Genomic DNA, 25,274 nt, shown 5'->3' on the forward strand with positions numbered 1-25,274 from the left:
TGTCTCCAGAATGGACTAGAATCTAACATTTCCCTGGATTTGCTTAGCCTATTACTGAGAATAGGGAGAGAGAATGGTCTGGTGAGGTAGACAGGACTGAAGACAGGCAGTGAATGGGGGAAGAGAGGGAGGCTGGACTGAAAAGGAAAGCCGCGTAGAGGCTCACAAAATGTGGGCGCTTCGAGAGCTGTATCCAGAGAGGTGTCCTGACTTACCAAGATCTCACACCTGAGAGATGTCAAAGCAGGCAACAACCTCAGCTCCCCTCTCCAGACTAGGGCAGTGAAAAGGCTGAGTGCTAGGTGAGGTATGATTTTGCAGAAATTCGGGTTGTCAGAGGAACTAAAAGATCAAACAAAACCCCTAAAACACCAAGCCCGATTATTTCATCCACGTGGCACAAGAACGAGCCAAAAAAGGAGGGCGGGGTAAAAGTGACCCGTCCCACCCCTGCTGGGAGGAAGAGATTTGCCGGGAGAGCCAACCCGAGACAAAGCCGAGGGAAGCAGACAAGACGCAGCAGGGAAGGAAGGAGATTGAGAAAGCGCTTTTCCCACAAAGCCGCCGCGCAGCGGTCCCCTCTACCCGCCCTGGTTCCCCGTCCGCCGCAGAAGTGTGGAGAGCCGCCGCGGGCCCTTTAAGGGCCGAGAGGTGCGCGGTCTCTTTAAGGCAGGTCTCGGTGCTTTCTGTTTTCTGAAGGAAGTGACGGGGGGTGGGATTGAATGAAAAGTGCAAAACAGAGTCTCTAAGTGCAGGGTCGGGGGCCTCGAGAGCCGCGAGAGCGCCGCGTCCACCCCGGAGCCTCCTGGGTTACGCCGCGGAGCGTAGCCCATGTGCGTCTACGCCACCCCACTGGTGACCTGTGTCTGAGACCCTCGGGGAGCCACTCCCGGGCGCCTTCAACTAGCCATCAACTTCGAGAGAAGTTTGGCAGCGTCTCTCGCCTCCTGCACGCCGAGTACTGGAGCTGCGGAGGGCGGCAGTGGCCCACGGGGATGTGCCCACCCTGCTCCCGCGGAGTCCCAACGGCGTCCCGCGCGCTGCTGTTGCTACCGCTACTTGTGTGGCTATTGGGGGCGCCGCGCGGCGCGGGCGCGGGGGCGGGCCTGCGGACAGAGCTGCGGGTGCGCGTGCGGTTGCCCGAAGGCCAGGTGACAGAGGAGAGCCTGCAGGCTGACAGCGACAACGACAGCATCATTCTTGAGCTGCGCAAGCCCGACGGCACCCTCGTCTCCTTCATTGCCGACTTCAAGAAGGTGAGGCACCCTCACTCTCCAGGACGGGTCCTTCTAGCCTGAGTGCTCGGGATCTCTGTCGCACTCAGGCCTGCAGACAGAAGACTCCGGCCAGGAGAAGGACGAGAAGGACGTGACTTACCCAAGGTCACGCTGGGCTCTTCTATACACCTCTTTGCCTAGCTCCCCAGCACCCAGCCCCATCATTCTTCCCTAACTAACTCCTCTGCTACTCCCTCCCAATCCCCCTTCCAGCCTCTCACCTCTTTGCTCTGGGTGCCTAGGCTCTGTCTCACACTCTCTGACCAGCCCTTTCCTCACTTCCTCTTCCGGCTCACCCAGAGCCTCCAGGTGCAGACCCTCCTTCAAAAGTCAACTTTAATGACTCTGACTTCCTCTTGGAGTAATTTCTGTGTGCTTTTGCAGGAAAAAAAACAAGGCTAGGAATGGGAGATCCAGGTTCTCACTGTGTGATCTAGGGCAAGTCCCTTTCCTTCTTTGGGCTTCCTTTCTCACCTCTGTGCAGGACAACTAAGTGTCTCTTGGCCTTGCAGCCCTGCCATCTTGTAGTATGTGAACCATTTCCCCTCTGTTTCTCTTTCCTTGACTGGGGGGAGAGGGTTGTTGGGCCTAGCTGATTTTCCCTGATCTCTCCCAAGCTGAGGAGAGCTACCTCTCCTTTTTGGTCTGGAAAGCGGGGAAGCTTGCAGCAGTTGGACATGGGGAGGGGCCTCAGATGAAGTCCCCATGCTCTAAGATGCCACTTCTTATCCTGCCTGGAAGCGGGGCTGGCCAACCCCCACAGTTTGGCTCAGAACGTTGGAGGGGAGCGGAGACCAGCCTCTACTTCAGAGTGTGCGTATGTTGTGGAGAGAACCAGAAGGTGGACCTGGGCCCCGAGATTGGAGGGAGTAGACAGTAGAGTGCTGGGGATTTATCAGCAAATGGGCCTGGAGGGGCGGTGAGTGACTAACAGTGACCCAGTAGAAGGAATCCTGGAGGAAAAGAGGGTGGGTGAAGTGTAGGTGCCCACAAGGAGTCTCCTGATCTCCTAGGCCCCACCTCCTACCCCTGTCCTGATAAAAAGAAGCCTGGTGAGGCTCTCTTTCTGGGGTTGTGAAGAGATGAGGCCTGTTAGCTAGGCAGCTGGAGAAGGCCAGGACTGTGCGACCCTTGCCTGAGCCATCTTTCTCTTCTCCTTCTTAAAGTCTGGGAACTTGAGAGGAGATAGGGCAGATTTGGGGAGGTAGCTTGGGACCCGGCAAAATTGCCATAGATAGAATGGGGGACAGAGATCCAGAGGACAGTGGGAGAAGGTTTGACTGCGGATCTGTCTCAGGAATACTGAGTTGTCGTTCACATGGGACATAGGTGGACATGGGGGGTGAGGTAAGGGTGAGTGGTCACAGTTGGAAAAACTTTGTGGTCCTTCCTTACTCAGTAGGCCCCAGCCAGGTTCTTAGATTCAGATAGGGACAGGTCAGTTTGTATGTAGCAAGAGGGAAGCTGATGGGAACAGAACACCTCCTGCTTTCCTACCTAAACTCCAGGTGAATTTTGTCAAGTGTGTTCTTTTTCCAGAAAATCCAAATAGTGGCTGCATCCCTCAGGCGGCAGCAATCAAATCTTCCCCTCTAACATTCCACTGAAGCCCTTTGCCCTTGAGAGTGAACCTCCAGCCGGGCTGAGGCTCCAACCTTCCTGTCCACTGCCCATTTTTTTATGCATTGTATCCCTGGAGAGAGACTCCCCTATCCCTGGGGCCTCTCCAGCAGCCAAGGCTGTGGTTGGGATATCAGTGAAAGAGGCAACAGGCAGAGCTAAGTTTTTACAGCCCCTATTTGCAGCATGAAATATTTTATTGCTCTACCCTGAGGGCAAGGAGAGAGGAGAGCTCAGGAGGTAGTGGGCTGGAGGACTGAGGATTGGGGCTGAGGGTGTAGTGGGAGGGCTGACTGCCCAGTTAGGTATTCCATTTGTTGCTGATTTTAAGAGCTCCATTTTAATTTCCACAGCAGTTCAAACCTCCACCCAGATTTCTGAAGTCTGCTTTTCAGGTTAGCCTCTGACCCAAAAGCTGCCATTTCACACCCGCCCCTGGCATCTCCAATTTCATAAGCAAGGGCAGGAATTGGGAGTGGAAGGCTCAGAAAGAGAACTAGCTCTCCAAGGTCCCTTCCAGCTCTGGGTTTCTCAGTTTGGGGCAGGGTGGAGCTGGCAAACACAGAGGTGTGATAGAATAGCCTCTCAACCCAATCCAAATTTTTCTGGGGCGGATCTCTCGTTTCCCAGTCAGTTCTCAGGCCTCATGCCTCAAAGTCTTTGGTAAGTTTCCACAAGAAGGTTCTATCTTGAAGTAATGATATTTTCTGTAGGAAAAGGCCTGCATGTGTTTTTTGTTTGTTTTGTGTACCAAATCCATTTGGGCTGGTTTGGGAAAAGTCCATAGTCTGCTTGGGAATAGTGACATTGGCCATTTCATCACTTTTGGGAGATAGTCCAGACTGAAATGAGACAGACCTGATTTAACCCTAGAAAAAACTCTTGATCTCTGCAAGTCTTTGGTTCTTTATCTGCAAAATGGCGGGGGGGGGGGGGGGTTTAATAATAGTACCAATTCCATGATTATAGTGAGAACTAAACAGGAAAGCATGCAAAATACTATGTGGCAGCTATTGTGCTAAGTGCTCAAGAAATGGAAGCCCTTAACTTTTATAATCATGGCTCACATAGCATCTTAGCATGGACCCTCCCTGTTAAACTTGGGCTCAATGAATTTGAATGATGGACTCAAAGTCACACATCAAGTAAGTCTACAGTGAGCCTGTAGGAGCCTCGAATAACTCACAGTAACCTTCTCTTTTAAGCGCCATGCAATAGAGTTTTTCTGAAAAACAAATAATAGAAACACATAGAAACAGAAACGCACACACACATGTAGATATATAGAAAGAAATTTATTATGAGAGATTGGGTCCCACAATTATGGAAGCTGAGAAGTTCCACTATCTGTCATCTGCAAACTGGAAACCCAGAAAACCATTGGGGTGGTTCCAGTCTGAGTGGCAAGGCCTGAGAATACCAACGTCTGAGGGTAGAAGATGGTGTCCCAGCTCAAGCAGAGAGAGCAAATTCTGCCTGCCTTTCCACCTTTTTGTTCTATTTACACCCTCAATAGACTGGATGACTGCCCACCCACTTTGGTGAGGGCTGTCTTTACTCACTCTGCTGATTCAAATGCTAATCTCATCTAGAAACAGCCTCACAGATACACCCAGAAAATACTGTTTTACCAGCTCTCTAGGCATCCCTTCACCAAGTCAAATAGACACATAAAATTAATCACCACACTCCAAAATTGCTAGTCAGTCCCTTTGTTGTGACATTCTACACGGGGCAGCATTGAGGCTCTTGTGCTGTATGCATCACAACCTTCTGTCTCGCCAATTTCACCCACCACCTAGCCCCCTTCCTATGCCCCCTCCCAGCCTCAGTGTTTGCCTCTGCCAAGAGCAGGGTTCCAACAGGGTCTGCCTCTCATACTGCTACACTGGACCTGAAGCTGGTGACACAGTAACAGTAATTGATTAGCCTTCTCTAGGACACATATCCTGGAGCCAAGGTGAGGATTACAACTCCACTAGTAGCTCGGAGCTATCAAAGGCTGCTGACCATCAGGCAGATTGAGCTGTGGCTCTAAAAGACATGCCATAGCTCAGTGGCTCTCAAACTTTGCTGCACATTAAAATCACTTGGGGAGCTCTGGAAAATCCCGATGCCTGGGCTTCTGTTTATGCCAACTAACTCAGAATGTCTGAGGGTGGGAACCAGGCAGCAGTATTTTTTAAAGAGATCCAGGTGATTCCAATGGGCAGTGAAGTTTGGGAACCACTGGGTTAGCTGCTCCAGGAAAGGGGAAGGGACTTGGAAGAACTACCAGGTTAGACCGTCAAACGAAGGTAGAGTCCAAACTCAGTCACCTATTTGAAGCCTATCATTCTACCAACAATAACCCTAATGTGTTTAAGCAGCATATAGACTTTAGGCATAATTCTACATGCCTTCAGTACAGAACTGCAATTCATACACACACTCAATAGTCAATGCTCTTCTTTATAATCCAAATTCTATATATGTAATTATACCCATATGTACATACTCACTGGGCATATCTAATAGCGGGCATGTCACCACCCCCAGTCTTTAACCTGGCTTTTTGTATGATAGCCTTCTTGGTCCTTCTCCCCATGGCTGCTGTCCCTATCCAAGTTCCCTTTACCTTTGTCCCCCAGTCTGAGTGTCCAAAAGCTTGGAGAGGGATGAGTCATGTTTCAGGCATGGTTTGGTGCTGACCGGATGGGGAGGGTGGGGCCGAAAGATATGAGAGTCATGTGCAACTACTTCAAGGTGGTGAGTACAACAGGAGCAAGGAGGAAGGAGCTACAGACTGCAAAAGGGTCTATGGAGGGGATTGTGAGGGCTGTGGGCTGGAGCTATGAAAGTACAGCTATATGGCAGTATGAGTCAGCTCAAGGTTACTCTGAAGGACTCAAGGAAATTGGAACTTGAGCCCTGCCCTAGGCACTGATGATTGAGTGGGAGCCAGAGAAAGGAACAGTACAGAGAGTGCCAGAGTCCCTGCCTTGGGGCCCCCTGATCTGGGGAGCAACATAGGAAGCTGCATGGCTGTGAGATACAGTCAGTAAAGATGTGGAATGTGCATATGGCTACATTGCTGCCTGAGGTCATTTATTCTAATGGGATATCACATCACATGGATGTCAGGCAGGAGAATCTTTTAGAGCCCAGTCTCCCTCTACCCTGTCTATGTTAGGTCCCCGAAACCTAACATAGGTTTTGAGGCATGTGATGGATGGGATGTCTTTTGCGGGGAACAGAGGGCAGTACAAGGTGCTTTCAAGAGAAGCCCAACTTTTTGAGAGTCTGGAGCATTTCCTCACAGGAGTTTATGAGAAGTCACAGGGAGGAATGACCGGGCTCATATCCATGTAAGAGCAGTCCCTGTGCCATGTATGGGAAATTCCTCCATAGATCAGGGATCAGCAGTCCTAGCCAGAAGTTCAGATGTGCTCCCTGGAGGTTGGCAAACAGCTCCCACTTCTGAATGCCTATGTCTAGGTGGAGTCCTAGCAAAATATCTGGATTAGACAGTGAAAACTGCCACCTGGGAACAAGTGAGTAGCCTGCTGGAAAGAAGGTAGGGAGGAAAAGAAGTGGGGTTCTTCCCTACTAGATTTCCCAAGCTCCAGAGAGTTGGTGGTGGTGATGGTGGAGGAGGAGGAAAAACTCAGGACAGACTCCTCTTCCATAGGAAGACAGAGGGTCCAGCCTTGAGATGAGAATTGTGTATATCTGGATCTCACACTTGAGGGGTCATTAACGTCACACAGTTATTTGCTGTCACAGACCTGGCCTCATTCGATCCTCACCACTGCATCATGAGGCAGATATTGCCTCTTTTGCAGATGTGCAAGCTGAGGCTCAGCGCTATGAAGTGACTTTGACAAGATCTAATAGCTAACAATCCAGGATTAGGACCCAAAGATCCTCCCACTGTATCCCAGTTGACTGTGTATACTGTGGCAGTTAAGTGGGGTCCTTCCAGAAGGCTTAAGAAACCTAAATAGGGTAGGGGAAAAGGAAGAAGGAGGCTGGAAAAAGCCTTGGTGCAGAGGAACAAATCCACAGAGAAACCCTCCCCTATACACACTTGTGCCACAAACTCATAACTCCCAGTGAATTTTGAGTATTGACCCCTTAGCAGCTTTGTGCCTGAGACTCTTTCCTCCCTGACTCCCTCCTCTCTCCCATGGCCTATAGAGAGATGGGGGGCAGAGATGAGAGGACCATTTTTAAAAGTTCTCACAGATACTACAGAGCACTCACTGTGTGAGTTGACAAGCTGTGTGACTTGATAAGTCACTTAACGTCTCTGAGCCCCAAGCTCAGACATGACAGGAACACAGCAGGGGCAATAGTATGGTGCTTGCAGGCTTTTGTGAAAAGTGAAAAAAAGACTTTTGCAAAGCAAAAGCCAGTGTAGGCATGTGCAAAGTGAAATGGTGGTGCAAGTCAGGTCCAGACAGGGCCCTCCTCCCCTGCTCTCTCTTCTTGCCCTGTTAAGCAGATTGTGCCGGCTCCTCTTTTTCCGCTCTAGGAACCAAAGCATCATTAGGAACTTCCATCCTTTAAGTTGGCAAGTGTTTAAATGGTTGCCCCTGGGGATTCTGTTAAAGGGCAGGAAGCAAGGGAGGCATTGGGGCTAGGAATCTCAGTGAAAGGGAGCCATGATCCCCATCTTAGGAGCCCTGAGTCAGCGGGACAGTGGGGCGCAGAATACCCACATAAAGCCTCACATTGTTCCTGGGGCAGTCAGGACAGTGGTGACCTTTTTGATTTGGCTGACAGAGCACTAGGGGCTGGAGGAGGAGAAGAGTGGGGGTGGGAGGCACTGCTCCAGGCTGGTGGTTGCACTAATGTACTGTAACAAGAAGCCTCTGTCCCAGGCCTAGTGCTGAGAGTGTACAGACATCTTGAATGGGCACTAGCCTGGGGATTTGCTTGGCCAGCTTTGGGTTGACTCCATCTACCCCTGTTTTTGCTCAAGGAGACTGGGCACACCAGCCAAGGTGCTCCTGTGTCTGCCACATGGCAGACAGCATGGGGTTAGGAAGACATTGATTCCTGGATTACTCTCCAGGCTGACCCCTTTCTTTTCCAGCCCAATGAAGCCAGCCCCTCTCTAGCCATAAAGCAGTTTCAGCCAGGAGCAGAGAAATAAATATTTAGATTGGCTCAGCCTGGGCCTCAGAATCATGCGCTCTGGTGTGATGGGAAGAATACCAAGATGGCAGAGGGAGCTCCTAGGAGAGAATGCCAGCTGTCCAAGAGCAAGGAGGAATTGGGGAGTGGCTGGGGGGCAAGTTGCTTCATGAGAACCCTGGAGAGGTGGCTTCCAACCTGGGCTGCACAACCACTGTGGTACAGTGGTGGGTTGGGAGAGGGGTGTTGAGGGAAGGGGCAGTGCCACCATCTTGGCCTCTTTAGTTTTCAGCTTCCCTATGGTGGAAGGCTGGATGGACAACAAGGTCTGAGATAGGAGAGCCTCACTACCCTACTACCCAAAGTGGGCTCTCTGGAGAAGGGTATGTATAGAGTGGTGAGGTAGCTGGAAGATGGTGATAGGGAAGGCAGCAGGGAGTGGGAGGGCATGAAGGAGTAGAGAAAGAGGAGATTTGCTAGGCTGGAGGTGCGGTGATGAGCCTGCCTATGAGAGGATGTATGTGAAGCAGTCAGGAGAGATGCTACATATGAGGGTGTGTGTGACTGACTGAAGGGGAAGTGCATGTAAGTGGGTTGTTAGGCTGTGGTGAGAAAGGGTGTGTGTGAGATGGAGCATGAGATGCTGTGTATGAGACCAGGGGAATTCAGTGAGGGAAAGGGAGAGTAGGAAACCAAGTGAGAAGATAGGTTTGTGAGACTGTGAGAGATGTTGCATATGACTCTGAGAGTGAGGGGTGAGTTAGAGTCTCCATGGGAGAGACTGTGAATGAGGAAATGTGTTCATGTGAGCAAGTGTGTGTGAAGGAGAATGAGAATGTGCAACTGAGCCAATGTTAGCCTGGGGCAGGAGAAAGCTTTGGGAGAGCCAGAGTGCCACTGGTGAGAGATTGGGAGCAACTGTGTGCGAAAGAGATACTGAGAAACAGCAAGAATGTGTGAAAGATTATGGACATGTGGCCTATGAATGGGGAAAGCAGATGTATGTCTGTACGTATCAGTTAAGATTTGACTTGGCTGCAAGTAACACAAAGGGACTAAAGCAAAAGAGAAGTTCATTTCCCTTTCTAGTCTTATCTAAGGCTGGAAATTGGCAGTTGGCTAGTGTGACAGCTCCACAATCATCAGAGTTCCAGCAGGCTCTGTCTGTGGTCTTGCCTCCCATCCTCAACATTAAGCTTTACCTGAGGACTCTCCCCATCTAGGAAAACCACATCAGGAGCCTGGCACAGAATACCCATTGTTAAAATGCAGAGGGCTGGGCCCCCTGCTTTTCTCAGAGTAGGTCTTTACTGTCTCTTAAGTGTTCACCTAGAGCCCCAGTATAGGTGAGCCAAAGCAGTCTTCTCTCTGTGAGATAAAGTGGATCTCAAAAAAACATGGCAGGGAATGGACACAGAGAAGGGTAGACTATCTGAACAAGGGTTAAGGGGCAAGCTTGGAAGATCAGAAAGGTCACAGGACTGAGTCAGGAGAGCTGGGCTTCAGCTTCTGCCCCTGTGGCTGTGTGACTTGTGAAGGTCACGTCTCCTGATGGAACCTCACTGGATCCTGAATTTTGATCAGATGCACAGTGGCACAGAACAATTAAGGTTTGTCATTCAGCTCTAAACCACAGATCTGTTCATGTCACATCCAGGCTCAAAACCCCCTGATGACATCCACTGATCTATTAGATTAAGCTCAGACTCCTTGGCTGGTCTTGTGCTTTGCATTTCTGGCCAGCCTCTTCTTTCAACCACTCACTGCCCTCCCCTCTATCCCTCCCCCATCCTATGTACATCCCATTACTTTTCTCAGAACTCTTCCATGCTCTTGTTTGTTCACTCATTTCTTTGCTTATTCATTATCCGATACTTATCGCATTCCTGCTGTGTTTTTACAGGTGGGAATACACTGAAAATAAGATACTATTCCAGTTTCAAGGAGTTAAGTTTGGAAGGCAGGACAAGTAAAGCAGTCTTTGCAAACATAGTGAGATTGGTGCTATAGAGGTCAGAGATTGAGCCTCTGCTAGAGGGTTAGTTGAGGGCAGCGTTGGGAGGACAGGCAGAGGTGATGCATTTGAACTGAGTCTTGAAGAGTGGTAGGCAGATCCCCATGCATACCATCTCCAGCAGAGGAGTCAGCTCATGAAAGGCACATGGCCTCACTCATTCTGGGAGCCACCAGCTTTTTGATTCCATGCTCAGGGAGTACAAGAGGAGCTATTTACAGAGATCTGGATGCCAACCTCTGGAGGGTACATTTTATGGAGAGGACAAAAGGAGCCTTTGAAGAGAATTGGGCAAATCAGATGACAGTAGAATGGAGGGATGGATTGGGTGTGGGCATTGAGACCCTCATACCGCCCTGTCTTCTGTAAATGTTTCTCTCTCTTTGCTAGAAAGCCCCTCATCCTTTGACTGTCAAGGAAAGCCCCTCATCTTTTGACTAAAATGTCCTTCACTGTGGGCAGTCTTTCCTTCCTCCCCCACTTCAAGCCTCATCATTAAGAGGACAACAAACATTCCTCCATCCATCTTTTGCTCCATAGTACTTAGAATAAACCTTAACCCTAGGCCTATCATAATGCACTAACTTTGGCTGTAGGAGGTCAGACTCCTCATGAGCCTCTTGAAGATAGGTGTCTTTGCCATAGTCTCCCCCCCACCCCCCACTGCCCAGCCCAATGGCTGTAAAGACCTTTCCCTAGGTAATGTTAATCTGTGCTTTCCCACTGATTTGCTAATTATCTGCAAGCCCCAGAGCAGTCACCTGACCTCTGTGGGTCTCAGGTGCATCTCTAAGAGAAAAATCTTTACTCCTGCCTCTGCAGGTCTGGAATAAATCACAGCTGGAGCCAGGCCATGGGTTGCAGCAATGACAGAGAAATTTAAAGAGGTCAGCTCACAATGTCTTGAAACCTTTCACTCAGTTTTTCCTCTCAATAATCCCTTGTCATTTCACACATGTGGAAACTAAGGTGCAGAGAGATGAAGTAAATCTCCAAGGTTACGTGGCTAGTGTCAGCAAAACCAGGGTTTGAGTGCAGGTAGTACTGGCTCCAGAGCCTTTGTTCTTAACTACTGTGCTCTCCTAGAATGTACCTTCTCTGTTCCTTACTAAAAACCACAGAGGACTTTAGCAGATGCTCTTTCTCTCTCTCCATGGCACATTTACTACACCCTCTGCATGGCCAAGAATTCATCCCTGGTACTATGTTCCACTTCCTTCTGGTGGCATGTTCCTGGTGGGCTGCAGGTTCTGAGAACTCATAGGAAAAGGAGCCTTGTAGAAACCTCCCATCTTGGGAGCCCTAGCCTCAGTCCTAGTTCTTTGAAGCTTGCTTCCAGTCCCCCTCCATGTGCTCTTCCCATGTGCTCTTCCAGCTATGCCACCTGTCTTGGGCGCTAGGCCACATCCAGGTAAATCATCCCAGGTCAGAAAGTGAGGGGAAGCCAAAAAGCCAGGCTTCCCTCTGGGCTGGGCTCAGCTTCTGGCCAGATGTTTCCTGAAGCAGGGGAGCCTCTCCCCCTCCCCTTCTGTGCTGGAGATAAAGAGACCCCTGGAACTTTAGTAGTGAGTCTGAGGTGTAGGGAGTAAAAAGTAGTAGGGATAACCGTTAGGACAGTAGAGCCAAAGAGATCCAGAAACTAGGGCTGCCCATTCCCTCTCAGGGGTCAGAATGGGGAATATAAGTTTTCTGGAGAAACAGGACTAAGAAGACTGGAGAATTCAGGGTTTAAAGAGACTCGTCATAACAGGCAGACAGCAGGTTAGAAGGATGTCCTGCCTCATTTTACTCTGATATTTGTGTCAGATGCTGTTGTTCTTAGTCATGTGAAACCGTCTATGGGAGCTGCCACATTCCCCCGCAGGTCTCAGAGGACTAATAGACCACCACTGGATGGATGGGCACAGCTGGAAGAGGGATCTCACCCCGGCTCTGCCACTCACAAGCTCGGTGGCCAAAGGCAGACTGCACTACCTCTCTGGGCCCGAGCTTCAGTTTCTTTAGCTCGGCATCAAGGGAATTGAACTAGTTGATCTAGGAGGCAATTAAATATTGTGCTTAAGAGCCCGGACTTTGGAGTCAGACTGCCTGGGTTCAAATTTCCATTACATTTTCTCTTGGTCCCATGACCTTGAGCAAGTTACCCATTCCAAACTTGGTAGTAATCATAGTTACCACCTCTTGTTGTAAAGATGTTAAAAGGGACAATATGTCCTTTTTGACTCATTGTGACAATGACTTGTCCCTTCTAGGTTATAAACTTCAATAAATCTTTGTCCTACACAAATAAATAGGAGATGCAGAGGAAATCTCCTAGCTCAATGAGAAATCCTTATTCCTTCTTTTCATCCCCAGTTTCTACTTTGTGAGCATTCTGTTGTTATTTAATATGGATGCAGGGGGAAAACGCAGATTTCTTTCATCCTCTGGTCTGGTCCAAGAATTCAAATAAATTCTTTCTGTTAATGGTGGGCAGGTGATGTACCCAAACAATGGAGCTACCAACAGCCATAAGACTATAGAGCATTGCACGTTCTTGTGGTATTGGAGAAGATGTGAATATTCCAGATAGGATTCTTTTAAAGGAACATTGCTGATAATACCCTCGGAAAGGAAGTCTGGCATAAAATCTCACCTGGCAGGAATTGAACCTGGAATAGAAAGTACATAAGTATGGCCAGCCTCCATTCTCCCCTCAGTTGACCTAAGGAAATGGAAGATCAGATGGCCCAGGCTGGTGGGGCAAGGAGGTTCCAGCCTTGTGGCCCAAGAATGGATTTCCTATTGAGAGGAACCTGGGGTTAACCCAAGCTCTAATTCACCTTCTGCACAAGTCTGGAATCATAAGGAACCCAGTGGAAACTTTCTTACCAGCTGGGCCTCAGTTTCCCTTTCTGCACTGTTGGTGGTAAAATCTCCCCATACACTCCCACAGCTCCTTGTTCCAGAGATTATTTATAGTAAAAGGAAGGGAAACAGCTTCATAAAGTCAGAGGACCTCAGTGCATGGAGATTTATGGAGTAACAGCACTCATTCGTTCAGATCACCTGTGACATTTGCGATTACCTGCAATGATGCTGATCACCACAGCTAGCACTTTCAGAGCACTGACTGGGCAGGCATTCTCTGTGCCTTCCTCATATCTCATTTAGTCCTTACCACAACCCTGCCAGGTAAATGCGTTATCATCTCCATTTTATAAATATGGCTTAGAGAAGCTGGAAGATATGCCTGGGTGCCGGCTAATACCTTATAGAGTTGGGGTGGAAACATGGGCCCTCACTTCCTGTCCTGGGAACTTAAGCGGGACCCTAAACCCCATTCTCAGAGCACTTATACTCTAGCAGGCATACAATGAGCACTCACTGAATGGGGGCTCTCTTAGTAAGTGAGAACAGGGCATGTATGTTGAGAGTTGAATACCTACACAGGGCTTTATACTCTCAGTGCCAGTGCAGAGCCATTGGAGTTCCTAGAAGAGAACCATCATTGTCACTAGCGTACCTCCTAGGCAGGGGAGTCTTTACAGATTCAGACCACTTCTGATTGAGACCTGCTAACTTCTCACTGGGAGCAGTTAGGCAAGGTGCAGAGATGGGTGAGAGCAGGGGGGCATCTCAGGTGTAAGTGGGTTGGAGCACAGGGTTCCAGCAGTCTGATTGGGAAGGAGACACCATCCCATGGCCCCTCTGCCCCTCTCTTGCCTCCTTCATTCATGCAGTGAGTCAGTAACAGGAAGGAGCCCTTGGCCTGCTGTTAATGCCATTAGTAACCCTGTGGGGAAAGGGGAAGTAGAGAGAGAAGGGAAAGGTGAACCGATCCAGGTCCCTCAGGCCAGAAGGCAGCAACAGCTGCAGCCAGCTTGTGCAGCATCGGCCCTTAACCCCATTCTGCTTCCAGAACTTCTATCTGAGATGGCTTGGCCAGGAGCTTGCTTGATCAGAATTCTCTGGGGTTATTTTGAAGAGCTCTAATTTCTAGGACTTTCCCAAAACCTACTGAATAAAAATGTCAGGGAGAGAAACTCTGGAATCTGTACTTATAAAAAGTACAGCCTTTCCCCCATGAGGTCCTGACCAGGTAGTCGTAGGGGTCCTGACCCACCCCAATCAAAGTGACACAGGGGTGTCACCAAGAGGAAGTATCAGCTATGAATGAACCAAGTGCTACTCATTTCGAGATGAGGTTCTATATATCTAAACAGTTCTGTTTTGAAAAGCTTTCTAGCAGTTCACAATGTGAGTTTTCCAGGAGGCTCTGGAATATCTGGGGTATGTTCTTTCTTTTAAGTCACAGGTTAAAAATTCCTAGACTGGAGGGAGGGAAGTGTCTATTGCAGGGCAGCGTGTAGGCATGTGTCTGCTCCAGGGCCCGAGCTAAGCACTGACTGGGCTTGTGGGAAGGTCCCACTCCCCTCCATCTTTCTGCCCTTTTCCATCAGTATGTGAAGATCTTTCGGGCCCTGATCCTGGGGGAGCTGGAAAAGGGTCAGAGTCAGTTCCAGGCCCTCTGCTTTGTCACCCGGCTGCATCACAATGAGATCATCCCCAGTGAGGCCATGGCCAAGCTTCGACAGGTGAGCGCCTGCCCTGGGCCCGCCCTGGCCCAGCTTCTTCCACAGAGCCCCTATTACTGCAGCTAGACTGACCCCAAGGTAAATCTCCCACCCAGCACCTGACCCACCCCCATCCCTTGTACCCCACTCTTACCCTATTGTCCGGAATTGATTTCACCCCAGGCCAAATCCGACCCCATTGCTCCAGATCCCTAATCTGCACTGAATCCCTAACTCCTATATTCCTCAAGTCCCCTAATCTCAGCTTCTCCCCATTTATGATGGAAGCCAGGGGCTTGGACTCTGAAGTTGGATCTGCCTTCAGACCCAGGGCCATCCTCATTATCCTGGTGACATTGGTTAAGTTACCACACCTTCAAAGCCTCTATTTTCTTAATGAGAAATGGTTATAGCAAGAATTAAATGAGGTAATGTGTATAAGTGTTCAGTGCAGTGTTCAAAGCACTTCAGCCTGTCAACCTGCTCCCATTCCCTTCCTAGACTCTGGGTCTCTCCCCAGCCTCATCTAAGTTCCCTAAACTATCTAGCAGGGCCTGCCATAGGCTCATCCCCTCATGCTTGCCCTTCCCAGAGATACTCAGTTACCTGAATGCTGGAAAGTGTGGTCCCCCAGGGCTCATTTAACCTGGGATGGCTTGCCTGGCCTGCCTACTTCTAACACCCTCCTGCCCCCCTGTCCCCCACACACAGAACAACATGTCAGAATTCTCCATCAGGCTACAGAGGACAGTACAGTGGCCAGCTGAAAAGGCTTGACTGCACTCTGAGTATTACTTTGTCTGCTAGTTAGAGTGTGGTCTGGGTAGCCCTTGACTACCACCAAGCAGATGGCTCCCAGGTTCTAAAGATAACCAGTCTGGGCTTGTCTGATCAGGGGAAAATGGGCAGGGAGCATTCTGAGACCATGCGGGAGTGGCTCTTCTACTCTACACAGAAAAATCCATGGGCAGTGCGTCAGCCTGAGGAGGTACGGGGCCTGGAGCACCTGCACATGGACATCGCTGTCAACTTTAGCCAGGGGGGCCTACTGAGCCCCCATCTCCATAATGTGTGTGCCGAAGCCGTGGACGCCATCTACACCCGCCAAGAGGACGTCTGGTTCTGGCTGCAGCAAGGTCAGTAGGGTGCTGCCCACTGCTTTATCTCATCAAGTATGATAGATATGAGATGTGGGAGTTCAGGAGAGGGACCTCTAAACTAGGCCAGGATTGATTAGGGAAGTGATGCCTGTGTGGCTCTTCAATGAGAGGAGTCAGCCAGGTGAAATGACCCATTCCAGGAAGGGACACCCAGAACTGTGACTCTGCTGGGCCCTGTGGAGGGAGATTCCCCCGGCAACTCCCACCTCATCCCTGACTTTAGTGAGAGTGGAGATGGGACCTTCTCTCCCATGTGATGGGGGCACAGGCACCAGGGTCTGGGTGGGGCCCAAAGACACCCATGCCCACCTGCCTACCTTTTAGAAATTAGCTCCTCTCCTTTCCTTCACACCTTCCCTGGGGCCGGCATGTCTCCCCCAAGAAGCTCGAGGCCTCCTCTCACCTTTGTGTGATCCTTGACTTTCTGGCCCATGTGACCTCACTGCTGGGCTATCTTCTTAGTACTTTTCCAGAGTCAGGTCCTCTGTAGAAAGGACAGGGAGATGTAACCATTCCAACTCCAGGTCCCTGGTCCCTCTGCCCAGCTAGCTGCAAACTAGAGAAATGCCTGCCAAGGGTAGCACTGGATTTAGAAATGCCCAACAGAGCTGTGGTTACACCCTCCACACACACACCCCTTCCCAGTGGGCTCTACCCCAAACTGAGGTACAAGCTTGATACTGTCTCCCAGGGGCCAGTCCCTCCTGTGACCACTGATCCAAGCCAGGGCCTACGTCCCTATTGTTTCCCCCAGCAACTCTCATGTGCACACTCCCATCTACCCCATTCCTTGGCCATCCTGACTTCCCATTGTGTTTGTGCCAGCCTTTTCTCACCTGGCTCTACTCAGATATAATTTCCTTTAAGAAGCTTTCCTTGATTTCCTACTTATTCCCCAACTGCACACCTCTATTCCATCACAATCCAGTATAGTGATGTTTTTAAGTGTAGGATGGCAGCATGGCTAAGTGAAGGCCTTGAAATCATATAGACCTGGGTTCTAGTCCTGACTTCACTACTTACTCTGTGATCTCAGCCAGACTATTAAACTTCTCCGTGCTGGTTTTCTCATCTGTAAGACAGGGACGGGAATACTTAGCTTATAGTGGTAATGGATACCTAAAGAAGCCATGCAAGGAATGGCCCTGCCCCCTGACTAGGGGAGCACTACTCCTCTCCCCTCCTTGACTTTTGACTCTCTCTCTCAGGTGTGGACAGCTCCATGTTCAAGGCTCTGCCCAAGGACACAGAGCAGGCTTTGCTGCCTCACTGCAGGCAGGTAGAGGACCTAGGGAAGCCCTGCGTCTGCCACTATGGCCTGAGCCTGGCCTGGTACCCCTGCATGCTCAAGTACTGCCACAGCCACGACCGGCCAGCGCCCTACAAATGCGGCATCCGCAGCTGTCAGAAGAGCTACGGCTTCAACTTCTATGTGCCCCAGAGGCAGCTGTGTCTCTGGGATGAGGATCCTTAGCCAGGCTGAGGTGCACGAGTGGGCCCCAGGGAGCTGCTCCAGGCTTACCACTTCTCCTTCAGCCATTAGAGGGTGTGACAATCCGCAATGAGGCCTTATTTCCTTTCCCTTCACCTAATTCTGGAGCCTCTGGCCCCATCACTCATGACTGTGAAATTGGATGTGGCATAGCAGGGGTTAACTCATGAAGGCAGCTCCCACTCCTACCCTGTGCCTTCCTTGAGGACAAAGTGGAGAATGGGGTTCTCCACACTGCACCCCTCCCCTCAATCCCCCCTGAGGTGCTCTCTTTCAAGCAATGAAAATATCATGGCCTATGATTCTCCTATTTAACTCTTTGAAGGTTTAGACCCTAAACGGTGTCTTTTCCTGTTATACCCACCTCCCCACACACAACCCCACTCCCAACCATTGAAGGTGCTGGCCACTCTGCACCTTCAACTGCTCAAGAAGGAGGGAGGATCATTGCCCCAGAGAGGAGGCTGTTGGAAAGGATTCCACAGCCCCTATACCAGATCATAATGCCTTCTTATCACTGGCCTCCGAAGTTCACATTGGGGCAGGTGGGGACCTCCCAGCTCTGAGACCACCTGTGCCTTCCCCCAGACCCAGATTTGGGACTTGGCCTCAAGAGCAGGCACTACTTTGCCCCCTCTAAACAGAAATGTTTGTAGGGTTCTGGGGAAGAGAGGGAGCATGAAGTATGAGGAAAACTTGAATCCCAGATATTGTAATGCAAAGTATTTATCATTTCTACCAGAAATAAAAGTTTAAATTTTTACTTGATGGACAGCTCTAGACTTGAAGTTCTCTGAGAACTTTTAGCCAATGCTGCCACCTGGTGTCAAGAGAATTGTGCCATACTCTATCAGTGAACAATCTTGGGACAACTTCTAAAGCAGAAGTTTCCAACCTTTTTGGCACTAGGGACTACTGCTCCTATGAGAATCTAATGCCCGATGATCTGCGGTGAGCTGAGGCAGTGATGCTAACACTGGGGAGCAGCTGCAAATAAATATGAAGCCTTGCTTGCTCACCTACCACTCACATTCTGCTATATGGCCTGGTTCTTAACAGACCACAAACTAGTACTGGTCTGCAGCCTGGGGCTTGAGGACCCCTGTTCCAAAGTACTTGCTGTGTGCTCAGCCACTGTGTGGTGGAAGAGGATGTGGGTGGAGGAGGTGTTACTGGGGAAGGATAAGACAAAATTTCTGTGCTTAAGAAGACAGGCATGGATGAGCAAATCAGACAGTAGTAGACAGCATGAGATATATTAAGTCAAGAGATAAGGTGAAAATTCTGGAACCAGACTTCCAGGGTTGAAATCCTGATCTTGTCCTTATTTGCTCTGTACTCTTGGGTCAAGTTACTTTGTCTCTGTGCCTCAGCTCTCTCAAATATAAAATGCTCTTAATTATGAGACTTAAGTAAAGCTATACATGTTAAGTGCCCAGCACACACTGAGTGTTCACTGCGCTAGCTATTATTATATAGTTACTCTTAGTGAAAAGAGCAGACATTTTCTCATCTATAAACCCGAGGCAACTAAACTAGACATCTCGAAGGCCTACTCACTTCAAAAGTATCTTCCATTATAAAGAGGTTGTAATATATGAAATGCTGAGCCAGATGCTGGAGGACATCCAAGGAGGAGGAATATTCAAGCTAGATTTATTGCAGGACGTTTCCTGGATGAGATGGGACATGGGTTGAGGCTAAAGGATGGTAAGAATTTGGCAAGGTGGAGGGGACTATGCATTCAGGGCCTGGAAAATACCCAGGGGTCCCACGGGGAGCCCAACCCCTTAGGAAAAAGGGGACCGGGCAGAGTCTGATCCTTCCTCACAAGCTTTGGAGAGGGAAAGGGACTTGCAGGCAGTCCCCATTACTCTGCTTCCCAGCACCCCTAGAACAATCTGCTTCTGTCTGTTGAACCAGTGTAGGCCAGAGGGTTGTGGTGGGAGCCAGGCTTGCTTGTCCATGGTCAAGGTAGGGGTCAGTGGGGAGACATTTTTTTCACGTGGGCATGCCTCTTTCTGAAACTGTTTACAAGGACCAGCTTTAGCCATGCTGGGGGGTTGGGGAGGAAGGTGTTCCTCACCAAGCCCTTTCTTCCTTCCCCTCCTGCCCAATGTGAGGCTTCAGTCCTAAGCTCCAACCCCTCCTCCAGGTAAGGGAAGTGATTACTTGGAGAAAGCAACTCCTACCCTATGTGTCTGCCTTTATTGCTGGCATATTCCTTACCTACTCAGTTCCAAATAATCAACAATAATGCTTTTTTAAAAAGTACTGTTTTTAAGAATCGAAGTGTTTTCTGATCTCCCTTGGGAGTGGCTAGCACCTCCAAGCCTGCTTATTTCATGCAAGTAAGGGGACTTCTGGACACTGTCACTATAGACCACTATGTCTGCCATCCTTTCTTGGTCTCAGGGCATGGGAATGAGAATTAAGATCCCCTGAGATTTGGGCCTGACCCTACATGCAGGCAAAGTCCACACCTGCCATCATTCCAAACAACCCTCTTGAACTCCAACCCCATGCTGTCATGGTGCCTCCAATTCCACCATTATAATCACTTTTCTGCCAAGTAGTTTCAGCATTTCAGCATGCATAAGAATTCCTTGGGAGCTTGTTAAACAGATGTAGGTGGTTAGCTATTTGAAAAATACTGAGATAATGCTCTAATTTCCTCCGCAGGCCTTTGTGGATGTGTGAAAACACCTGTGAGGGGTAATCTACCTATAGTAAGTCCTCATTTATCTGGCACTTTAGGGTTTACAAAGTTCCTTCATATAAATTAGCTCTATTGGCTCCTCATAGCAATTCTGTGACATTTTATGGATGTGGCTAACCTATAAAATTGTGACTTACCAAAGGTCAGACAGAGCAGAGCTGGGATCCAACCCCCTTCCTTCTTACTCCATGCTCACTTACTAACCCAAATGGGTTTGTCAGATTGGCCAGCTGGAAGCTCAGCACAGTGCAACTACCAGAGGGAGGAACGGTGGACAAGGAGCAGTGAAAAGTGTGGAGTGCAAGCTAGGGCCAGTCCCACAGTAGCAATTTTTGGGGAGAAGGGGTGTTGCCCAAAGCTTCTCTGGGACTAATGTTGTAAGGAACAGTCTTCTAATTGGTTCCCTTTGGCAAGGTAAGCAAGGCTCTTGGGTGAGAGACCAAAAGTCCAGACCTCGCCATTGCTTCTTCAAGCCAGAAGAGAGACAAGTGGGGCCATGTATCTCCTGGTAGGGTCACCCCAGCCTGGACTGGGCCTTACTGTACTTTCTGCAGGTTTTCTTTGGGCTCCTTCCATGCAATATTATTAGCCAAAATAAGTTTTAGGCAGGAGAATTGTACAGCCCCACAGTTGAGGCATCTCTACCTAGGGTTTTCACGAGACCTGGATGTGGTGGGTGGAGTTTCTGAGGAGTCTGGCAAAAAATTGGGCAAGGACCTCTCCTAAGAAGCAAAGCTTGAGGCTAACAATGCAGGTGATACATGTGAGGAATGTGGAGGCGGGCCTAGCCCCAGCTCTATGTGATCTGGATAAGGCACCCTCCCCCCACACACAAGACCTCAGTTCCCTCATCCATTAAGAGAGAGGGCCTTGCTAGATCACCTCTAAGATCTTCCCTGACATTGACATTCAATGTATAATTGCTGTCTGGCATTCTATCTCAGATTATTAGCTAGTTGGCTACTGATAGACAATTGAATTGTTTACTGTTGGTTGCTCTTACAAGCCATGCTGTAGAGAAATGGTAAAACTGGAGATCTACAATGGCCAGTATTTGTTAGGTATCATTATATTGCACTCCAAATGGGGCTGTCCCAATTTATACTCTTACTAGTAGTGTACAAAAGGTCCTGTTCCCCCTACTTTGCTGTATCAGTAAGTGTTCTTCAGAGAAAAACATGCATGCATGAGAGGGAGGAAAGGAGAGAAAGAGAGAGAGAGAGAGAGAGAGAGAGAGAGAGAGAGAGAGAGAGAGAGGGAAGAGGGAGAGAAATTTTTACAGATTTAGCTCATGTAATTGTGGGCTCTGGCAAGTCCAAGATTCTAGCAGGCTGGCAGCTTAGGGCAGGCCATCAACTGGAAATTTAGACAGGATTTCTATGTTATAGTCTTGAGGCAGAATTTCTTCTCTTTCAGGAAACCTCAGAGTTTTTGCCCTTAAGGCCTTCAACATATTGGACAAGGCCTATTCACATTGTCAAGAGTAATCTCCTTTACTTAAAGTCAACTGAGTGTAAGTGTTAATCCTATCTATGAAATACCTTCACAGCGACATCTAGACTAGTATTAGACCAAACAACTGGGCACCATAGCCTGGCTAAGCTGACATATAAAATTAGCTATACCATTACCATCACTTGATATTATATCATAAATTGCCATTTTGACCATAAGAAATATTGTCCTATCTCCCACATTCATTCTAGGGTTTATTCTCAGATATCAATTATTGACTATAGCCAGGTAATGGCTGTGCTGGTTATTCCCCCACTTGTCCCCACCCCAACTCCTACCCCATTCATTCTCCACCCTCCTCTGCCCTGCTCTGTGCCCATGGACACCAACCTCTAGATCAGCCTTACCTGGGCTCCTTTGCCTCTGGCTCAGCCAGTGAGAAGCACCAGAGATCTGAGGGCAGGATAAGAGAGACTTCAAGACATGCAAGCCTGCTCCTTGCTTCTTCAATTCTGAATTTCTGGCATTGGCTTCCTTTCCCCAAGGCTCCAGACCTCCTTGGGCTCCTCGATCATTGTTGCTCCTTTTGTGGGTAGTGCCCACATCCCTTGAGGTGATCAGCTCACTACCTTGGCCCTGGCGCCTGTGTCATGCTGGGAGAATGTTCTGACTCCTAAGCAGAGAGAGACAGGATGAAGTGACACTGCACTCATGGTTTCCCACCCTTCCTACAACACAGGAAGCAGAAACATCTCTATCCAACCTCCTTCCATAACTCCCTTTCAGGATTCCTACCTGTCGTATGGTAGGGGAGGTGTCCCTTCTCCTCTGACCCTGATCCCAGGGCTCTGAGTCCCAGCCCTCCCCTTTCCTCTCTGGAGAAATTGTCCTTTCTCTTCCTTTTCTCTCTTTCCTGACTCTTTCCCATCAGCCCTGAAAGTATTTAATCTTTCCCATCTAAAAAACAAAACAAAAACACCCCAAACCCAAGTCCCTTTCTACTTTTGCCCTATTTGTCCCTGTTCCTTCACAATGAAACTTCCTACCAGAGTCCTCTACCTCCCCAGCAATTCCCAACCTTGCAATCAGTAACAAGTCATCTATTACTGAAACTTGTGAACTATTTCCACCAAAGTGAGGGCAAATTCAAAGTCCTCCTTGTACAAATATCATCACTCTCATTTACCTGTGTTTTTCCACCTCTTTGCTCTGTGACCTGGCCAGCCTGTACTGCTTGGGAGCCCCCAGTGTTCCACACACCCTCCTGCATATGCTGTTCCCTTTGCTTGTATTGCTTATGCCTTACTCTCACCTCCTTCCTCCTTGCTAGAGATCTCTTCTTAGATTTCTCTTCCTCTAAGAAGCCTTTCCTGATTCCCATGGCCAGATTCGAGTAAGGCATGCCCTGCAGCAGGTCCCTCATATTACCCTCTATTTCCCTGTGAGGGTATATGCCACAGTGTGAGGGACTTGCCTGTTCATGGGTCTGCAAACATTACCAGATTGTGAGCTTCCTAAGGGTGGGGACAACATCTAGTCTCCATTCCATTCCCAGCTCTTGGCCTGATGCATAGCTCCAGTGGATACTCAATACGTGCTCTGAATGGATGAATGAATGAATGGCCACTGATTTCCTACATGTAGGCTATAGGATTGGCATGTACCTCAGAAGCTCCAGAGGGCAGTGTGGGAGGTAGGACATTTTAACAAGCAGACTGTCCAGCAATAGGAGAGACTGCCCAATAAGGCCAGGGGTCCTGTCCCTGTGTTGACTGAGCTGAGGCTGGCTGACTACAACTGGGATTCCAAGGTAAAGTCTGGCCTTTGAAGGGGAGCATGGACTAGAAGACCCAACAGCACTCTGAAGCTAAAAGTCAATATCTTCAGCTTGCCTGGAACTGGGGCCCTTCCCTGTGGTTTACCCAGACACAGACAGACAGGCAATCACTACAAGATGGTGGTGAGACCTCTCCTGTCTTGCAGTAGAGATGCTCAAGTCAGGATTACACACCCCTATCACCACAAGAGGGCACCTTAGGCTTAAGCATGTCCTGAGCACACAGGTAAATCAGGAGGTTTACCTGGTCTGAGGTAAGTTGGGAGAACCAGGAAAGGGCTGAAGCATAGCTCAATGGTGGACCTAATGAAAAAAGTTCACTAGAAAACAGTTGTTATGCTATTTTAAAATTAATACATATCATTATGATCTATCATTCGGAACCTTCAAGCACAAAATGGACAATGAGTTTGTGTGTATTCCCCCTAGATGTGAGGAAGGCTAGATACTAGATGGTGTGGAATGTTTGGGGTTGGGGGCTCAGCATCAGGGATATCAGTAGCAGGGAACAGCTTTGTATCCTGACTCTTATGTCCTCTACAGTCTAATCCCCAGAAACAGCTTTATCCTGGTTCCCAGAGACTCTCTTACTTTATCACTCTGATATTAACCCCCTCTACCTCCATCCTACATTGCTCCTCTTGGCAATGGTGCCATAAGATGGACTCTGAGGTGTGATTTTAAAAGAGACCTAGGAGTTCTTCTTGGCCTCTACCTGTTTTCCATCAGCTCTTTTAAGAAGCCTGAGCTTGGATTCATTCCCTATGGTTGCCCCAAGGCAGAGAACTGACCACCACTCTAGGCCCCCACACTCTGGGCCCTAACAGTCCATCTGGCAGACACAGGGCTAGAGGGAACTTGTATCTTGGTGGCTTTCCAGGACACCTTGGTCTCCACCCTTCTTCCAACTCTGACAACTCAGTCCAGCTGACACGACAGGAAAAAAGAGTGAGCAGCAGGGCTTGCAGCCCAAAAGGTTACTTTCCTTTGCTGAGGTGGGTAGCAAGGATGGGAACCCCCCTCCCTCCTCTGAGTACCTTTTCCAGGGCAATAACCCATTTCCAGCAATGTGTCTGAAGCTTGATTCCTAGAGATTTCTAGAAATGGAGCCTGTGGAGCTAGTGACTTCCTAGAGGTATAGCTAAAAGACTCAGATGTCACCTCCAGAGGACCAGAAGGACCTGGAAAGAGGTCCAAGCTGATAACAGTTTGGGGACCACAGAATCCTGGAGTAAGACTTTAGATACTCCCTGAACAAGTCCTTTAGCTGTTGAAAGAGGGTGGGGAGGCAGGGAGAGAGTATTTGCATTTTATTTGCATTTCATTTGCATTTGACTCTACTGATGTCCAAAGGCACTAAAATTTCCTGTCCTTGCTTCTTTTCCCCTTCCTTCCTCTCCCTTTTTAACCTCTAGGCAACCCTCTATTTCTTTCCTCTTCCCTACAGTTTTCCCTCTTCCAGGCTAAACACAGATACGGAGTATTAGGCACAGGGGCTGGCATCTTCCTCATCACCTCCCATCTGCCTAGAACTCAAAAAGCTGATTTTATGGAGACTATGAGTACTAGGGAGGAGAGAGGAATAAAGGGGTCTTTTGAGATCCTATTCCAGTTCATCTAGTTGAAATTATCACCAAGCAAGTCAGAAAGCGAAGGAACAAAAATTGTCCAACCCTGCCCCATACACAGGTGCCACAAATCAACCCAGCCTTCTAAGACCCAGGAAGAAGATATGAAGGAGGAACGGAGAGAGGGTCTCTGCTCTGCCTTTACTTGCCATGTGATCTTGGGGAAGTCTCTTCCTCTGTGGACCTCCTATTCTTCATATAAATGTTACCTAGGCTCCTTCCACCTCAAGTTATAAGATGATAGAAGGGAGGAGAAGAGAAAGGGAAACTCAGGCTCAAGCACTGGAAGCAAAATTAAAGCATCAGCTTTGGAGTCAGGTAGATATGGTCTAAATCCCAATTCAGTCATCTACTGGCTGTATTAACCTCCCTGAACCTAGTTTCCTCTATAAAAG

At 48.9% G+C, this 25,274-nt stretch overlaps 2 protein-coding genes across 2 annotated transcripts in view; both read left to right on the forward strand.

Annotated features, from left to right (window-relative positions):
* Window positions 1-459: 459 nt before the first annotated feature.
* Window positions 460-18,008, forward strand: OAF (out at first homolog). The gene is made up of 4 exons (XM_016118814.2): window positions 460-1,256; window positions 14,475-14,609; window positions 15,544-15,724; window positions 16,957-18,008. Exons 1-4 carry the CDS (start codon window positions 996-998, stop codon window positions 17,220-17,222), a joined length of 843 nt encoding a protein of 280 aa, XP_015974300.1. The 5' UTR covers window positions 460-995; the 3' UTR covers window positions 17,223-18,008.
* A 123-nt stretch (window positions 18,009-18,131) lies between these two features.
* The window catches only part of POU2F3 (POU class 2 homeobox 3), an 84,494-nt gene continuing 77,351 nt past the window's right edge, over window positions 18,132-25,274 (forward strand). Inside the window, exons 1-2 of the mRNA XM_036221107.1 lie at window positions 18,132-18,950; window positions 19,923-25,197. The gene's annotated coding sequence lies outside the window, so the exon portion shown is untranslated. The remainder of the gene's footprint in view (window positions 18,951-19,922; window positions 25,198-25,274) is intronic.

The sequence above is a fragment of the Rousettus aegyptiacus genome, unplaced genomic scaffold, assembly GCF_014176215.1.
Source record: "Rousettus aegyptiacus isolate mRouAeg1 unplaced genomic scaffold, mRouAeg1.p scaffold_m13_p_5, whole genome shotgun sequence".
NCBI classification, from domain to species: domain Eukaryota; kingdom Metazoa; phylum Chordata; class Mammalia; order Chiroptera; family Pteropodidae; genus Rousettus; species Rousettus aegyptiacus.

Coding starts and splice junctions, on each gene's coding strand:
- OAF (XM_016118814.2), top strand. CDS start 996: ATGTGCCCACCCTGCTCCCGCGGAGTCCCAACGGCGTCCCGCGCGCTG. Junction 1,257..14,474: donor TCATTGCCGACTTCAAGAAG/GTGAGGCACCCT, acceptor CTTTTCCATCAG/TATGTGAAGATCTTTCGGGC. Junction 14,610..15,543: donor CCATGGCCAAGCTTCGACAG/GTGAGCGCCTGC, acceptor TACTCTACACAG/AAAAATCCATGGGCAGTGCG.